At 40.8% G+C, this 17,439-nt stretch overlaps 1 protein-coding gene across 5 annotated transcripts in view; it reads right to left on the bottom strand.

The window, feature by feature from the left end:
- Nucleotides 1–17,436, bottom strand: part of ATM (ATM serine/threonine kinase) — a 75,890-nt gene extending 58,454 nt beyond the window's left edge. For 2 of the 5 annotated variants that reach the window (XM_054195584.1, XM_054195607.1), the window contains exons 1-12: nucleotides 17,216–17,436; nucleotides 15,618–15,719; nucleotides 15,420–15,532; nucleotides 13,998–14,143; nucleotides 13,424–13,588; nucleotides 6,086–6,251; nucleotides 5,553–5,791; nucleotides 4,775–4,938; nucleotides 4,234–4,400; nucleotides 3,408–3,779; nucleotides 2,649–2,843; nucleotides 2,221–2,316 (exon numbers count right to left, since the gene is read on the bottom strand). In XM_054195584.1, coding sequence (XP_054051559.1) covers nucleotides 2,221–2,316; nucleotides 2,649–2,843; nucleotides 3,408–3,779; nucleotides 4,234–4,400; nucleotides 4,775–4,938; nucleotides 5,553–5,791; nucleotides 6,086–6,251; nucleotides 13,424–13,588; nucleotides 13,998–14,143; nucleotides 15,420–15,532; nucleotides 15,618–15,689 — 1,895 coding nt within the window. In that variant the 5' untranslated portion in view covers nucleotides 15,690–15,719; nucleotides 17,216–17,436. Of the gene's footprint in view, nucleotides 1–2,220; nucleotides 2,317–2,648; nucleotides 2,844–3,407; nucleotides 3,780–4,233; nucleotides 4,401–4,774; nucleotides 4,939–5,552; nucleotides 5,792–6,085; nucleotides 6,252–13,423; nucleotides 13,589–13,992; nucleotides 14,144–15,419; nucleotides 15,533–15,617; nucleotides 15,720–17,215 lie in introns of those variants that run through there. The other 3 variants (XM_054195592.1, XM_054195599.1, XM_054195614.1) reach the window with 3 other exon arrangements.
- Between the last annotated feature and the right edge of the window lie 3 nt (nucleotides 17,437–17,439).

Below are 17,439 nucleotides of genomic sequence, written 5' to 3'. Positions count from 1 at the left end.
GAAAAGTCATGGCAGTCGGGAGAAGTCCCTGGTGACTGGAAAAAGGGAAACATTGCACCCATTTTTAAAAAGCATAGAAAGGAGGGCCCTGGGAACTACTGAACTGTCAGCCTCACCTCTGTGCCTGGGAAGATCATGGAACAGATCCTCCCAGAAGCTATGCTAAGGCACACGGAGGACAGGGAGCCACTATGGCTTCACCAAGTGCAAATCTTGCCTGAACAACCTAGTGGCCTTCTGTGATAGAATGACTACATCAGTGGACAACGGAAGGGCTATGGATGTCATCTAGCCAGACTTCTGTAAGGCCTTTGACATGGTTCCCCACAACATCCTGCTCTCTAAATTGGAGATACGGGTTTGATGGGCAGACTGTTTGGTGGATGAGCAATTGGTTGGATGGTCACGTCCAGAGGGTAGTGGGTCAATGGCTCCATGTCCAGATGGAGACAGGTGACAAATGGTGTCCCCTCAGGGGCTCACACCGGGACCAGTACTGTTCAATATCTTCATCAATGACATGGACAGTGGGACCGAGTGCACCTTCAGCAAGTTTACAGATGACACCAAACTGAGCGGTGTGGTTGACACACCTGAGGGACAGGATGCCATCCAGAGCGACCTGGACAAGCTCAAGAAGTGGGCCCATGTGAACCTTGTGGGGTTCAAAAAGGCGAAGTGCAGGGTCCTGCATCTGGTTCAGGGCAACACCCAGTATCAACACAGGCTGGGGGATAAAGGGACTGAGAGCAGCCCTGCCGAGAAGCACCTGGGGGTAATGGTGGATGAAAAGCTGGACTTGCGCCAACAATGTGCGCTGGCAGCCCAGGCAGCCAACCATATCCAGGGCTTCAAAAGAAGCATGGCCAGCAGGTTAAGGGAGATGATTCTGCCTCTCTACTCTGCTCTTGAGACCCCACCAGGAGTGTTCAGCTCTAGAGCCCAGGCAAGACATGAACCTGCTGGAGTGGCTCCAGAGGAGGGCACCACAAAAATGGCCAGAGGGCTGGAGTACCTCTGAGGAGGACAGGCTGAGAGAGTTTGGGTTATTCAGCCTAGAGAAGAGAAGGCTCTGGGGACACCTTACTGTGGCCTTTCAGTACTTAATGTTTATTTAATTAGATGTAAGGAGGACATTTTTTACAATGAGCATGGTGAAACACTGGCACAGGCTGCCCAGAGAGGTGTTACGCGCTCCATCCCTGGAAACATTCAAGGTCATGTTGGATGGGGCTCTGAGTGACCTGATTTAGTTGAAGATGTCCCTGCTCATTGCAGGGGGCTTGGACTAGATGACCTTTAAAGGTCCCTTCCAGCCCAAACTATTCTATGATTCTATCTTTTTGTGCTTCCAAAGCCTAGTTGATCTTTAATTTCTAACGTGACTTTTGTTGTGGAGTGGATACTATCATTTTAGATCTGTCTGAAGAAAATGGAAGCAAAAATGAAGCCTGCACACACATCATACGTTAAGATGGCTGACCTCAACCTACTTTACACAATTGGAGAAGAAAATTCACAAAACCCCTGAAGCTAGTATTTTTAACTTCTAGGTAGGAGAGTCTTATCTTCCATCAGAATAAGTTATACACCTTTTAGATTAACTACGAGGAAACTGGATACAGTCCAAGAGCTTGAACATATGCATTAGTGAAAGATGCAACAGCATTCACAGAGTGTCTCCGATAGACTCAAGTGATATGTGGCTGGGGCCACAAATACAGGTGGAGGACATATGGAAGGTAAGCAACTAGCCAACTTTCTACTCAGCATCTATTTTCAAGAAAACTCTTAAGATATGTGCTTCCTTTAGAACGGAAGGTAACGTTAAAAATCATACATATTTGTATAAAGTTACAAATTATTCAGAAAATATAATTGTAATGAGTTAAAAATGCCTAATGTACTTATGGTTAAGGAGATAAATATTTATCTGTATTGCTGAAGAGAGATGATGCACGCATTCCTTGTAAGGTATTTTATTCAATATCTGAAGTTTTGACTCTGTGAGCAAGAGGCTATATTAACCTCTGCTTAAAGCATCTTAACAAATTGCAAAAGCAGCATTATTTTCATGGGGTCTGAAAGATGTTGTACAGAAAGATGCAAAAGAGCTTGAGGAATTATGCATTTCATTATCTCATTTCATGCTAAAATGACAAATATAAGAAGCTGATTTATCGATTGATTTAAATCATAATGATTGATTTAAAAACATACCATTTAGCATCATTTTGGAAAAAACTCATGGCAGCTCTACAGTTCTTCATTGTAAGGCTCACAAGAATTTTTTGTAATATTAGGTGAGGAAAATCACTGTAAAAAAAGAAAATTGTTTTGTAATATCCTGTAATCGGACAAGCTCTTGGGATTCCTGCAGGGCACCCAAACGTTAACCAAATTCACAGTGTGGCTTCAAAGAAGCTTAAGTTTTCACTTAAGATTTCTAACACATACTTCATATATCTGCTATACTATGGACAGATAACTATTATGTCCCCAGAGTGACATACGACAGTAAGCTTAAAAACCCTATAAACTCTAGCAAAGCATTAACATAATACAATTCTGTAAAATCACTTTTCCCTGCACAATCTTCTGTGTTATAGGGTCAGCTTACATATAAAATTATGCCACAAAGACTTTACCTGCAGAGCACAGGAGGCAACTCTGCACATTCTTCCATTTCTTCCTCCAAATGGCAGGACAGTACCCATTTCATTATTGCTTCCTTTAACACAAAATCCAGATTTCTTTCACAATTATTCTGTTCCATTCCTACATCCAAATTTTTTGGCACTGAACAGGCAGACATCACTAATGCTAAACAACATACAGCAGAACTGTAACAAAAGCGGAACACAGGGCATTTGTGAGAAACAACGTGGTATTTGTTGATCAGCACTCAAAAGCAAAGTCAGTATTTCTGCATGCTTAGGGACCATCAAGCACATCAGCAAGTTAATAAGCAAGCATACTAGAAAACTCCGTTATTAGAATCTTTGCATTTTAAAAAGCCCCATTTTGGCTATTACAGATATTTCCTGTCTATTTTAAAGACCGTTTCACAATACTCATTTCAGAATCAAAATATATTTAGAAGAAAACATACTTTTAATTTCAAAAAAATCAACACCTCTTTCAGTCAGATTTTAACTTTTTAGTCAGATTTTACATGTTTAGTCAATTTTTAAATTTGAAGATGCTTGCCTCTCCTTTTCTGCCTGTGCTTTCAGACTTACGTATGCATTCATGCCCATTTCAAATGCCTAAAACACAAACATGGGCAGTTCTTAACTAGAAATACAGCCGCAACAATATTATTTTGAATAATACGGTGGTTTTGGTTGCACAGTATAGAGCAATGTGAATCAGACACAAAATTCTACCCTTGCTTCCCATTTTACCTTGAAGGCTTGCATGCAGGTCCTGAAAATATCTTCCAGAGTTCTTTATCTGTTACAACAAGGTTTCCTTGAATCATAGCTCCGAGTAGCCCAAAGCTCTCCACTTCAATTTGCTGGAAGCTTACGCTACGAATAGTAAGAGACCAAATCTTTGCCCAGGTTCTCTGGAGCTCCAGCTTGTGGGTGCTTTTCAAATCAGTTTTCTGGTTTTGACACAAAGCTACCTCTGTAAGACACTGCAGCACATACGGGGTCCTTTCTCCCCGGCGCTGCTGAGGCAGTAACTGGTGAAGTACGTTCAGTAAGGGAGGCAGCTCACTGTTAGGAAGACTCATGGGATACTTTGATATTAACTGAGCTGTAATCTGTAACCTTGAAAACACAAAATGAAGCAATTAATATCAAACATACAGAAATTTGTGTCTTCAAATGTAAATGAACAAACAAAGCATTCTCTGATTGTCATTTCACATTTCTGCTTCCCAGTATTGAGCTGATTTGCTTATGATCAAAGGTTAAAGGTTCAGTATTTCTACTGTTTTTACTTGAAAAGCCTGCTTGTCTAGCCTCAATATCAATATTAATTTCTTACAAGCTAACTTCACTGATTTCTAGTAATTTCTTATAAGCAGAGTTCACTGATTCTGACCACAAGGGAAGAAAATTTCAGGCAAGAAATCTAAGCTTTCAGGCAAGAAATCTAAGTGACAACCGAAGCTTACTGCATGTGCAGACGCCTAATTCAAAAGCACGCCATATTCAGAGGAACACTTAAATGTAAAAAGATGCCTCTAGTGATAGCTGTTTCACGTAAAGATGTTATTACCAAGGTATGACATCAAAATCCTGTGATCTTTGCAGGTTGTCTCGAATTAGTTCCCAGCCCAGTTCAATCCTCCTGCGCTTGCTTGGTACTGTTTCATCACTGGACTCTCTTTGGGAAACAGTATACGAGTGGCTAATTTCCAGAACTTTGGTATCCTCTGTAAAAACCTTTTATATAAAGGCACATTAAAAAGTATGTAAACAAAAAAAGTAGCATTTACAGGAAAACTGAAATGTCAAACTAAACTGTTCTGTTTTTTACTGTGTATAAAGGCTCTTAAGAGACAACCAGCATTATCCTTTACTATAGCAGAACCTCTGCTTATAGTCTAATAAGCGACACTAGTGAAATCTAGTATAATTTAGGAGTCCAAACATTTCAAAACGGCACAAAAATTAACAACTAAACACAACAAAACACAGACAAAAGTTACTAATACTTCAGTAAATAATTTTGAGGAAATGTTAAAGCTATACTGCTTTAAAAAGCAAAACATACAACACAGTAGAGAGTCAACTTTATATTCAACCAAAAATGTTACCTGATGACAAATATCAGCCATTAACTCAATCAAATTTTCCTTTACAGCAATATTACGTGAGCCTGAAGAATACTTTCCTCTGCTACTGATGAGATTTATTTCATTCACCAGCAGATCATACAGGTTATGTAAGATACTGTGCCATTTTGCTGAGTCATATGCACCTGTACGTGCAAAAACAATGAAAAGGTGTGCAAAATACGGCCAAAATTAGAGTAAAGCATACAAAGCCTAACAAATGCAAAACAAGTCTTGCAATAAGGTAAAAAAGTGAAAAAAGCTAAGAGAAAACTTAATCAACGTATACAAGTAATTATGGTAAGAATGAAGTTTCTAATGGTTCTTTAGCTAACTGGAAAGACTACAATGAAATGCAATGGATAAATTTGGACTAATTATAAACTCTTTGCCATTTGCAGACAAAGTAAAAAAAAAAAAATCTTTTTAAAAAGATGATGCTATAACTGAAATAGGCCATGACAGACAGACACAATTACTGAGTGGTGTTCTCTGACTAGCTTTATACAGTAAGTCAGGCTCAGAACAGTGGAAATTTCTGGGCTTAAATAAACCTGGTAAGACGTGAATACATGTGGCAATCTAAACTCAATCTAAACTATTATTTCCCGTCCCAAAAGACTTTGTGTTTTGATTTAGTAATTAAAATGTATAATGTTTCCAAGATTCAGTATCAAAATTCAGAAAGTTGACACAATAATTCGAACAATTACATACAGTGACAGATAGGAAAAAAAAACCAAGGAGCTTTTAATTGTACCTATTCCCTGAGTTTTTGCACCCTTCGGATGATGAACATGAACTTGAAGACGAAATAACTCAATTATTGATTCCTTCAAGGAATCCTTTGGTCTATGTTGAGTCCATATATAAAGCACTGTAGGCAAAATTTCTTCCCCTATTTTACAAATCCGTATGCGACAGTTGACAGCAAACTTATTGCAGAAGATATTCATTGCTCCAACAATATGATCCAGGCCTGCGGTATTCTTCTCCTGCCTGCAACATAAACCAAACAGTCAAACGTCAAGAAGCAATAATCTTATTTAATTTCTCAAGAATTGTTTAAATCTAAATACTAGCAAGTAACAATATTCGGAATATTATTTGCCTAACAGATGCAGAAGTTATTAATAGTTTACAGAATTTATTAAATTGGTGTTCAAAGACAGAACAACAAAATATGTCTAAAGAAGTATTACTTGCTATTACTCAAGTCTAATATTAAATACTTAAAATGGGTTATTCTCTAAAAGTAGGTATCACCGTACAAAAGGAGCACTTGCAACATACCTCACACACTGCATTGCTTTTGAGAAGAAGGTAAACATATCGGAACTCAACCCATCAGTCTGGAAGCAGTACCCCCTCATAAGCGTGTGAATTATCCTAGCCACCAAGACTCTATTGATCTTCCCAGAAGGTTTGAGGTACAATTGGCCATACAGAATCAGCAATTCTGCAAATATATTAAAAAAAGTACATAAGATATAATGAGTATAAACATTATAAACATAGCAATATATAAAAAAACCATATATATTACAAAGAATTACAGAAAAATGCTCGAAGCAAAATATTACATTAAATATACAAACCCCACCATTCTGAATTCAGCTGCATGACACTATTCACAAAGATCAACTGGGGAAAAAAAATAATAGTGGTCTTGTCTACACTGGAAGTAAGGTTACATTCACTCTGAGCTGGGATACAATCTGCTTTGTGCCACACAGACAAAGTAGCTATAGCCACAGAATCAGCTTTCACTACTACTTCCACACTCAGCTTCTACTCTACGTTGAGCTCCGTTTGTTGCAGACTACAATAAAAGTACTCAGAAACAATTTACAGCCACGCATATATCAATAAAGAATTTGGTGCTGCGGGAACATGTCAACAGATCAGAACAGTTGGTACTGAGTCTGCCCATCTTTCCATGACACACAGTTCAGGTATTTCACTCCAGCCTGCAGACAAACACATCCATGCTTTGCACTCACAAGTTTTCTGAAGGAAAGACACCTGCCACAGATTTATGCTTTCTTACCTCAAGGCCCATTTAGGAATCATCACACCGTCCTTTCATCAGCCTCATACAAATCACAGTAGCACATTACCGATCCAACCATGACCAGCAGTTTAAAACAACACATACAAAAACCTTGCTGCCATTTCATTTCATGCCACCTACAAATGACATGATACTGTCCCTCAGTCCAGCAAGCAGGCATGGGGTCATTTGCAGAATTCAGGTGTCTCTCTGAATCATGGGAATCAGAGACAGTTCAGACCCTATATAGCTTTAACCTGGTGGCAACAGTGCCCGAGCCTGGTTTAACTGTGTCCCTTCTGCATAAAGGGTGGAAGCGGCACATGCACCCGTGACCTCCCAACATCCTCAGAACAGTGGGCCCTACACAAGGGCAAATGCACAGCAGCTCAGGGCCACAACAGTTTACAGCCAGTGCTCCCTGTCCCGGCAGGGGGTTCTTATACTGGGACCTCCTCAGCCTGGGAAACCACTCCTGCTCACACCTGCAGAGCGATTACTGGCTGAACTCTTTCACATCTACTCTCCATGCTCTCTGCTGACCTCCCCTCAAAGAACACACGTGCAAGGAAAGCACACAGCTGCATACAAAGCCTAGCATCTGAATGGGACCAAAACCTGCAACAGAACAAGTAGGTGAACAAAAAGCATTAAAAAAATTAGAAAACCTGATCCCACAACACCAGCTGGTCTCATCTCACAGCTGAGCCTGCTTCAAGCAGGAGGCTGGACTAGAAATCTCATGAGAATCCTTCCAACATGAATTATTCTCTAATTCCCTGAGAGAGCTAATACAGCTATAATATATACAGAGATGAGCAGGGAAGAAGGGAAATACTGCATATGATTTTTTAAAACCAGGGTCTGAACATAGGAAAAATATAGCATCCAGCAATATGATCCTTCTTCTGGAGGCCGAGAGAGTTTACCAGAAACTAAGAAAATCCGGTTGACATGGCCAAACTAAAAGAGAAGGCACAATGCTTTCATTCATGGACAAAAATGGCCCCAAAAGTCATAACGGTCTCTAAACCCTGCTGCCGTGCCTCTCCCTCCATGCTTCAGGAACTTTGGGAGAGAACTTAGGGGAGAACTTTGTAGGGTGGGGTTGATGGTCGGACTCGATAATCCCAAGGGTCTTTTCCAACCTAAATGATTCTAAGATTCTATGATTTAGACACCTGAATAGACTTTGAGGACCCCACACAAGTTGTTGGAAGAATTGAAATCCCCTTCCCTGCTTAACTGAGCTTCCTCTTTTTTCTCCAAGTCCAACTGTGCACACCAGTCACTACTTAAGAGCACGGTCTAGTGTATTTTCATGCTGGAACTCTACCTCTCCAGCTTTTCACGTTCCCAAGCTTCACCTAAGTGAGTCAAGACCTGGTATCAGTGCTGCTTACAAATCTTCATGATCCTTTCAAACACAGCTTTCATGCTGTCCTCCATCTCCTCCCCCTTTCAGCCCTGAGGTGTTGCAGCATCCTCTCTGGGATGTCTGCAACAACATGGGCACCAGGTGGGGGCTGAAGAGGTAGGGGAAAGAAGTTGCTGTGGCATCATCTTCTTCAGAAAAATATGCAGAAGAAAGAAAAGCAAGTCTGTTGGTCCTTGGATATATGTGACAATGCACAGCTCTGTTTATTGCCATCCTTCCCACAGTTCTTAGGGTACTAAGGACACAGTTTTCTGTAGGTAGCAGTAGTACTGGTATAGATACAGTTCTGCCTTAATTCCTACAGCAGACAGGTGAAATCAAACTCTGAAAACCCTAAGACGTGTGAACTTCAGTCCCAGGGGGCGGCACAGCAAATGGCACATCTCGACATCTAGGTAAAGGAAGACGCAGTGTAATTTGTTAAGCAGCAAGAGTGGAAAGAGGCCGCCTTGGCAGTATCAATTCCTCCTTATTTGGTGTTTGTAACCTCCTTGGCTGGTGTTTACTGGAAGATGGATCAAGAATCTTCTGCTGCTCTGAGTGCCCGAGTGGGTACTGGATGAGCTCTTTGAACACTAATGGACTATTTCATCCATTTTTGCTGGGAATGTGCTCTGAACAGAGCAACCGCCTTCCTAGATTAAGGCTTGCATCCTATGGAGATCACACCCAGTTGGTGACAAGGGCAGCGGCTGTCAGTAGCGGAGCAGCAGAGCATTAAGCCTACCGGCTCTAGTCATGAGAGCTTGGTCCCAGGCATCCCTGGAGGTCCTCCACAGTCTAAAGGTAGAACCATGCTGACACACCACCACCCTTCCACCCCTTCAAGCTGAGGTAGATGAATTTTATGAGGTGGAGAGCATCTTCCAGATTGTTTTGTGTTTATTGGTCAGCGGAGTGCTCTGAGTTGTTGTTCATTGATTGGTGTGGCAAGTTACTGGATCATTTAAGCAGGCTCAGCTATGAGATCAGACCAGCTGGTATTGTCGGATCACTCATTCTTGTCTAAGTTTGGTTCTGATATTTCTGCCACTTACATCATTTTTCCCCCATAACACCTGCCTAACTGCTTTATCTAACAAAAAGTTACACCCCTAATACCTGCACAGCAGCATACCAAAGGTCAAACTGTAGGCCCTCTGACATTTGCGTCATTACTCAAGTTATACCAGCTCAGTAGGCCATGACACTTTCCGCCCCTTGCTCTGCACCTCCCTAACACTCACTCGTTTAATGGTACACAGTGGGAGGGTACTTGCATCATAAATTACATCCTTTGCAACAGTCTCCAGAGTCAGGGCTTGGAGATAATAGACAATATGGTATATCTAGTCAACCCCAAGTTCGTCTGCCTATAATTTCATTGTTTTGTTTTTGAAGTGAGATCCATTACCAGACTCAATTATATCTGGTGTACCACATGTCCACAAACTTTTTTTTTCAAGACCTACTATAGTGCTTTTAGCAGTGGCATAAGCTACTAAGGCGAGCCTCCAACCAGCTCACAGTCCTTTCTTTAAAATAGCTAGGACATATTGATTCCCCCTACTAAGCCTGCACAAAGATCCAATGTAGTCTACTTACCACACATCTTCAGTCTTTTAGTTTAAATGACAGCTTTCACGCTTCAATACCTTTCGTGGTTTACCTTTTTTTCACTAATGAACAAATTTCAAATATCTTTATTATGTGCAGAATTGCATCTTTAGACAAATCATTCCTCAGTCTCTTGCCCAGAGACAGGTGGAATCTCATCTTAGCTGTTTCATGATTCCATCAAGTTATAAATAGGCACACCCCACACTCCCAGTCCAGGACTTTGTTGACTGCAGCAACTTGAGTAGATTGGTCTGATTGATAGTTGTTCTTTCGTATTTTGGTGGTGTTTCCTTTTGGGACATAGCTAATTACATGTCATAACCATACAATGAGTTTTTTCCAAATCCCGTGTGATGTTTTTCCACAAGAAAGCTATCCAATAAGTCTCCCTCATCTCTGCCAGTTCCTGTTTCTACTGTGTAAGCCAGTCCCAGAGGGCTCTGGCCACCATCCAAGAGTCAGTACACAGGTAAAAATCTGTGCTGTTTCCTCTGTAATGCTGCATCAATGGCCAGTCTTATGTCTTGGATTTCTGCATATTGACTTGGCTGTCCTTCACCTTCATCAGCTTCTATCACCTGTTGGGCAGGATTCCAAGTGACCGCTTTCCCTTGCTAATGGCCAATGGCCAAAAATTAGGCAAGAACCACTAGTGAACAAGGCATATTACTAATTTTCTGAATCCCTGTCATATTCCAGGGCTTCTAGAGCATGTGGTAATACGTTGGGTGATACTCCAAAAGTCACGATGGTTGGACCAATCCCTCAGCTTCTCCACTAGGCTGGAGTATCACTGTTTCCCCTTATGAGTCCATTTATTTCAGGTCACACTTCTTGTGTCGAAAGTCACAGGCATTTATCCTTTTAGCAAACAGTGAAGTACCAGCAAGCAAGGAGCCAGCACTATTTCTGCTTCCATTGCCACTACTTCAAATGCTGCCCAGGTTCCTTCACAGATGGCCAGCATTTCTTCTTCTGACTAGGTGTAGGTGGCAGCCTAGGGTCAGATCTTATTGTTGCACAGGTTGTCACTCAAATGAGCCAACTTCCCTGGTGACTTGGTACGGTAGGTTCATGAGCAAACTGCATCCAGGGATGTGCATTTGCCAAAATCTCACCATTCCAAGAAAAGCTTGCGTTTCCTTTTTACTGAACAGTGGTGCCATTGCTGTGATGCTGTAAATCATGACAGTAGGAATGCAACAGCACCCATCTTGCCATCTGACACCAAGAAACTATTTCTTGTACAGGTCTTTTCACCCTATCTCTTTTGAGCTCAAATCTTGCATTTAGTAAAATTACAATTACCCCTTTATGTTATACACTTCATAGGCAGTGTTTCCCCATACTACAATGTCATCAATATAGTTAAGTGTTATGGGGCACTGCCCTCTTCCAAAACCTTTTATACAAGTCCATGACAGATGGGCTACGCTTCCATCCTCGTGGCATATTGTACTCCTCTCCAGATAAAGAACACTGTAGTTTACACTCAAGGACCAGGGAAATGGAAAAAAAAATGCATCAGCTGTGTCAACAGTCACATACTGGGTAGCACTCTTTGCTTTGACTTCCTACTGCAGTGTTCAAGCGTGACGTTACCTCATTCAAATATCAATTACCTCTGATTAATCTCCAATCCCCACTGGATTTTCACACAAGCCTGATGGGACTGTCAAACAGTGAATGGGTTTGAGCAACTACCCCTCAGCTTTCCCGTACTTTGATAAGACCACGTACAGGACTGAGTAAATCTCTATTGGACCAACAATGTCACCAGTGCACAGACTTCTCTATTGTATTCCAAGAATTATAAACAAGCGATAAGGTGGAATTGCTAAAAAAGGCTACGATTACATTTACAAAGCTCATATATCCCTCCTTTAATAAAAGCAACTTGTTCCATTTAATGGATTTAAGTCTGACTTCGTCTAGATTTATGGCCTTCAGTCCTGCCTCACTTCAGTAATTAAATTCCACTGTGCCCCTTATGATCTAATGTCAAAATTTCTTCTGTGACACTTCCAGCTTCTGTCCACACACAAACAGATAACTTCCATGTTCCTTAACTACCCAACTACCACACAGCAATTCCCAAAGGCTCCTCATGGAACCTGTATGTATCCTTCCAGTGACACTCGACCTGAGTTCTCCTTTTCTGCCTTCTTCAATACCTGTCTTCAACATCCCTGGCTTCTTGTCCCATTCCCTACCTGCCTATCCTCAGTTCTACCCAAGTACCCAGTTTTTCTTCAGACACCTTTCCTGTTTATTGCTCTGAACTCCAGCTGCCAGCATCCCTGATCAGTCCCTGCCTTCCCATCCTGCTCCAACCTGCAGGCTGACAGCCCTTTGTCTTCTACCCCCTTCACTGCCTCCTAGTTCCAGCTTCCCATTCAATCTTCAACTTCAAGTCCTACCTCCATGGTCAAATGGTACCAACTTCTTTAACTTCTGAGACCCCACTTACAAGTTCTGCAATTACCCAATCACATGCCCCATCCTGAATGGTTCCATTTTAATCGCTCTGCTCTGACAGCCTCAGGCAGGTTTTTTTGTCTCCCCTTTCACTCCAGTATCACCAGACTCCTCTTCTGAGTTCTTTGCAGGTTTATTTCCGTTCTGTAGTTAAGCAACTCTCTTCAAGCTACAGAGTCGAGTATTTTCTCATAAAATGCTTTTCAGAAATCCAAAGTCTAGCTTCAAAACACTACACTATACAAGTAAATTCTACACTTTCTCCGGAATTGCACATGCAACATCCAACAAACTACACTGTAAAACTTCTAGTACCTTTTTTTTTTTCCCCACAAATTACTGTTCTATTACATCAACAAATGAAAACAGATGAATTGAGAGCTTACTACACGTCAGAGGATTCAAAATACATAAACGTTCTTCTCCATGCTAAATAAGTTAACTATTGTGGAGTGAAATCCAATCCTCTGAAAAGTGAAATATTATGTTTGCACTTCCACTCCGTGCACGTTGCACACTATATGATTACCGAACTTTTTAAATCTGTTTTAGCCTATTTGAATCTTAAGCTAACTATTTTTTTGCTTTATGTGCAATATGTGCATATAACAACAGTGACTCAATGGTTATTTAGGACTTTCATAACCCAATAAAACTCAGATAATAAAATGTAATAGTAATACATTAACTATATCAAAACTATACCAGACAATACCTAATAACTTGCAAACAACTGCACACCAACACCAGTTTAACTAAGGCTATTTCCAGCACACACATGCCATGGATTTGTTATATACGTGGAGACCGTGCATTCAAAACCTCATCGTATATAAGTACATAAGTTTCAGCAAGCAATACAGAGACAGTATAAAGAAAGAAAAAAATAAATTCCTAATGTTTGCTGCTTTGTTTATTTCAACTGTAAGCCTTCAAGGCTGACACTATTTTACTGCATATTTTGTGTAGTACCTCACACAACAGGGAATCAAAAAAATTAAAAGGTACCTAAACATGCTTCAATATAGCAAAAGATATTTGTAAGTAGGCTTAAAAATGTTACCTGACCACTGCTGCTGGGATATCTCACACCAATATTTCCTTATTGAGAGGATATCTTTTAGGAGTATACTACTACAGTCAGATCCATAAGCAGCACAACTTGTTGGGTCTCTTATAATTTCCATGACGTAAATCAGAAGTTCTTGACATTTCAGTCTGGGTCCTCCTACGTGAAGAAACAATGTGAGACGGTTATTAACCCAAAGTGTGACAAGTAAATCTGGAATTAATTGACTGTAAATGTTTACTTAAAAACAAAAAAAATCACCACTGCCATTCAGAAATAGTTGTCAGGAATCATCTTCTTAAACAAAGTGTTTCGAAGAAAGAAATAACTTATGAGAGGATACATCAGTTATATACACATGGTATAATTAGAAAACGGCACCTTGAGCATCAACAAGGACAGAGAAGGACAACAAAGGACTGATTCACATGAAGATAATTAAATTGTAAACACCTGGAAGAGCACAAGATGAACCCTACCCTGGTAATTTACTTCAGAGTAAAAACTTAAAGTTGAAAGCAAAGCACCAAAACGAATCAGTAATTCTATAAGAATATGTATAACTAACTTTTATTAGCACATCTGATGAAATATTTGACCAAGCTTCCAACTTCTTGCATCTTTTTCTGTCTAGTAGTTTGGGTTGAAGCAGATGCATTTGGTTTTGTCAATTGCAGGTTCTTCATTTCTTTCTGGAAACATTTCTGCAAGACACTTTAAAAATAGATATTAATCAAGGATCTGCACATTTATGACTAAAGTAAAATAGGTAAATGTCGGTTTAGCCTAGAATGTCAGTGCTTGTTCTTCTCACAATTCTAATTATCAAAACTAAACCCAACTGAAATGCAATACAGTCTAAGCGTGATGGAAATAACCTATGAAAGGGGCTGTTAGTTTTAAAGATAATCCAGAAGCATCCTGAACAGGAAGCAAACTTTCCTTTAAACTTGGCATAATGCTAAGCATACAATTTACAATTAGTGAAAAAAAGCAAAGTAAGTCTTTTTATTTATGCTGCAACATTATACAACAAAATAATAAGAAGCACTCTTCGTTGGTTTTTATTGGGGAAAACCTTCAAGTCCTTTTTTTCCATCACTTAAAATTAACATACAGATTAGGTTTTAGATCTAAGAATAGATTAAACTTGTCACTGGCTTTATCACTGGCAATTACTGTAGATTTTCTGGCCTACCATTTGTATCAGTTTAGAGACTCTATTTTTTATTCCTCCTGTGCATTTCTAAAATACTCTTTGCCATCTCAAAAGCAAATATAAACATATAAAATTCACCCGCTCTTCTTATGATATTTTTGGTACAGCTATGAAACAAGACCTACTCCAATACGGTCCAACTAAAAAACATAATGGAAAGGTGACCAGACACCAGCCTATGAAAACTAACACTTCAGATGCACTTTTAACAGGAAATTTAACACTGCTCCCAGCTGCTCTAAGAACTTGTCACACCTACACTCAGTCCAATCTCGTAGTACACCTAAAGCAGACTGTATCAGAGATGGACCTCTACAAACCTCAGCACAGGTTCTTTAATTCACAGACCATGGTCCTTCTACTGTGTCTTGAAGAACTCAGTAACACAAAGAATTCTAACCAGCTACCTATTATCTACATACGAACTATATGTTGAAAATCAGATGCAGAGATAACTTCCAATAAAAGAAAATAACTATTATTTTTGCAAGGAAAAATGACCACCCAATTAATGATCAGTTTCCTAGCAGTTAAGTTTTCTGTATGCTTACCGCACACAGTGTTATGTATGCAGTTAACACAAAGAAAGTGTTACATTTTTGGCTATTTTAAATTTACTTCCTTTATAGACTTAACATAAGTCATTTCTTGTTTACAAGCTCACAAGAAGTCTAAATCAATCTGCAGAAAGGTAAGCATTAAAATAGACACAATAAACAAAAGAATGACGTTTGTCTAAGGAAGAACACAAAGAAAAAAAAAAGAAACTACCTAAATACAGCATCCCAGTTGAGTTGTTTTGCTTGTTTAGAATCAGAATTCCGGTCCAGCTGGAGAAGTGTTTCAGAATCACGGAGAAGTCGCTTGAAATTTTCAATTTCCTTCTGAAAATGTATTTCAAGAAAAAGAATTATTAATGATTCCCTTCATTGCTAATTGAGGCACACACACCAAAAGAAAACTTGTTACCCTTCGCTCCACAGCTTTCTCATTTTCAAGGCGACGACAACAAATGAGCAGATCATGTAATGCAAGACTCATGGTTCAGTTTAGCAGAAGTGTCATTTGTATCTGCAAACAGAAGAAAAGGTTAAACCAGTAATAATTTTATTTAACACAGAGCCAAGTCAACCATTTCAAAAACTGAGAATGCAATGTATTGAAAATCCAGTGCCAAAGACAATCACAGTGTTATTTCACTAAAAAGCTCATTCGTTTTTGGGTTAGTCTTATGGGTTATAAGACCGAAGCAAAGTTTCACATCAAGAATATAATCTATTCCTGCAAGCAACAGTCGTAAAGAATAACAGCAGAGACTCCCTTCACATGACTCTGACTTCCTCCTTTTTCATTAATGATGAAAGTAGAGATGGTCAGATAATAAGAAGCGAAATTATAAAATGATGGAGCCAAATACATTCAGGCAAACAGCACTAACTTTCAGTAGCTACCTGTTATCAGCAGCTGTCTTAACCTGGTGCTGCCAGGAAGAGGTAGTACTTTGAAAACTCTCTTCCTCTCTCACATCCTACATTTTCACACGTCTGCGCTATCGTATTGACAAATCCCTCTGGACTCAACATGTCAAAGGATGCTCAGGTATCAATCATAAGAGGAAACAACTTTTTCCTTCTATGACCACTTAAAATTATGCTTCACCTCCTTCAACAGAGGCTGGACTTATCTAGACCTTGCATTTCTGCTTTATATAAAGTTATGCTGAAGCAGATCATGACAATGACATCGTATACAACTTCCATGCTTCTCTTTTTACCCCTGTGAAGCAGCCACTGCCTGAAAAAGAGGGAAGTAACTCCAAGCTGAGGCTGTCGTAAGCAATTGAGAATGGATGTTCACCATCTTGAGTACTTGAGAATATAAAAATATCCACTTAAACAAATAAAACTTTAAATATCTACTGTCTTAGAGTATATTTACTTCCTCCAGCTTCAATCAGGCTCAGAGACATGGTGACCGATCAGGTGTGTATGAAAAGGAAAACGCGGTATGCACGAAGGCTGGCTGTACCAAATGGAACTCATCGGAACGAGGAAGTGTTCCTCTACTATCTTACTGCTTTTTTGTAATGAGAAACAGAGAGGAAGACGCAACTTTTTAACCACTAATGGCTTCTAAAATGCTCAGGGGCTGAGAGACAGCTGACAGAACTGAGGCCACACGGGTTGCGTTGCAGGGACCGGGTCTCCGCGGGGAAGCAGCCCGTCCTCCCGTCTCCATTCCGCGGCATTTCAACTGCCCCAAGAACTGCAAAGAATTCCTAAGACTGAGTCCACCTACTGTTTCTCCTACTCGTTCTCCAGCTATCATACCGCGACCACGTTTATCCCCCATAAAAAATTACACAGGGCAAGGAAGGAATACACAAAAAAGGGGGGGGGAAAAAAAATCACGGAGCGCTGTTCACTAATCAGCTGCGGAGACGCCCAAGAAACGGCGTAACGACACCTAACGGGCCGTTCCCGCGGAGCCCGGGGCTCCGGCTCCCCCCACGCCCCGCCCGGCCGCCCCAAGACACGCCTGAACCCCTCAGGGGCCAGGCCCCTCACCTACGGGCCGACGGGGAGGGGAAGAGAAGGCCGAGCAGCCCCTCAGGACCACGGGGGGAGGCCACGGCGGCGACGCGGCCCGGTGCGGGTGGGAAGGGGAGGGCAGGAACGGGCCCACCTCCGGGAGAACCGGCCGGCCAGTGCTGCGGTGCGGGGCCTGCCCTCCTCCCAGCGGCGCGGAGGGGCGCGCACGCGGGTCGGCGGGCGGCCCTGGAAGCGGATGC

Source organism: Rissa tridactyla, chromosome 1 (assembly GCF_028500815.1).
Source record: "Rissa tridactyla isolate bRisTri1 chromosome 1, bRisTri1.patW.cur.20221130, whole genome shotgun sequence".
NCBI lineage: Eukaryota > Metazoa > Chordata > Aves > Charadriiformes > Laridae > Rissa > Rissa tridactyla.
This window is presented reverse-complemented; position numbering and strand designations above follow the sequence as displayed.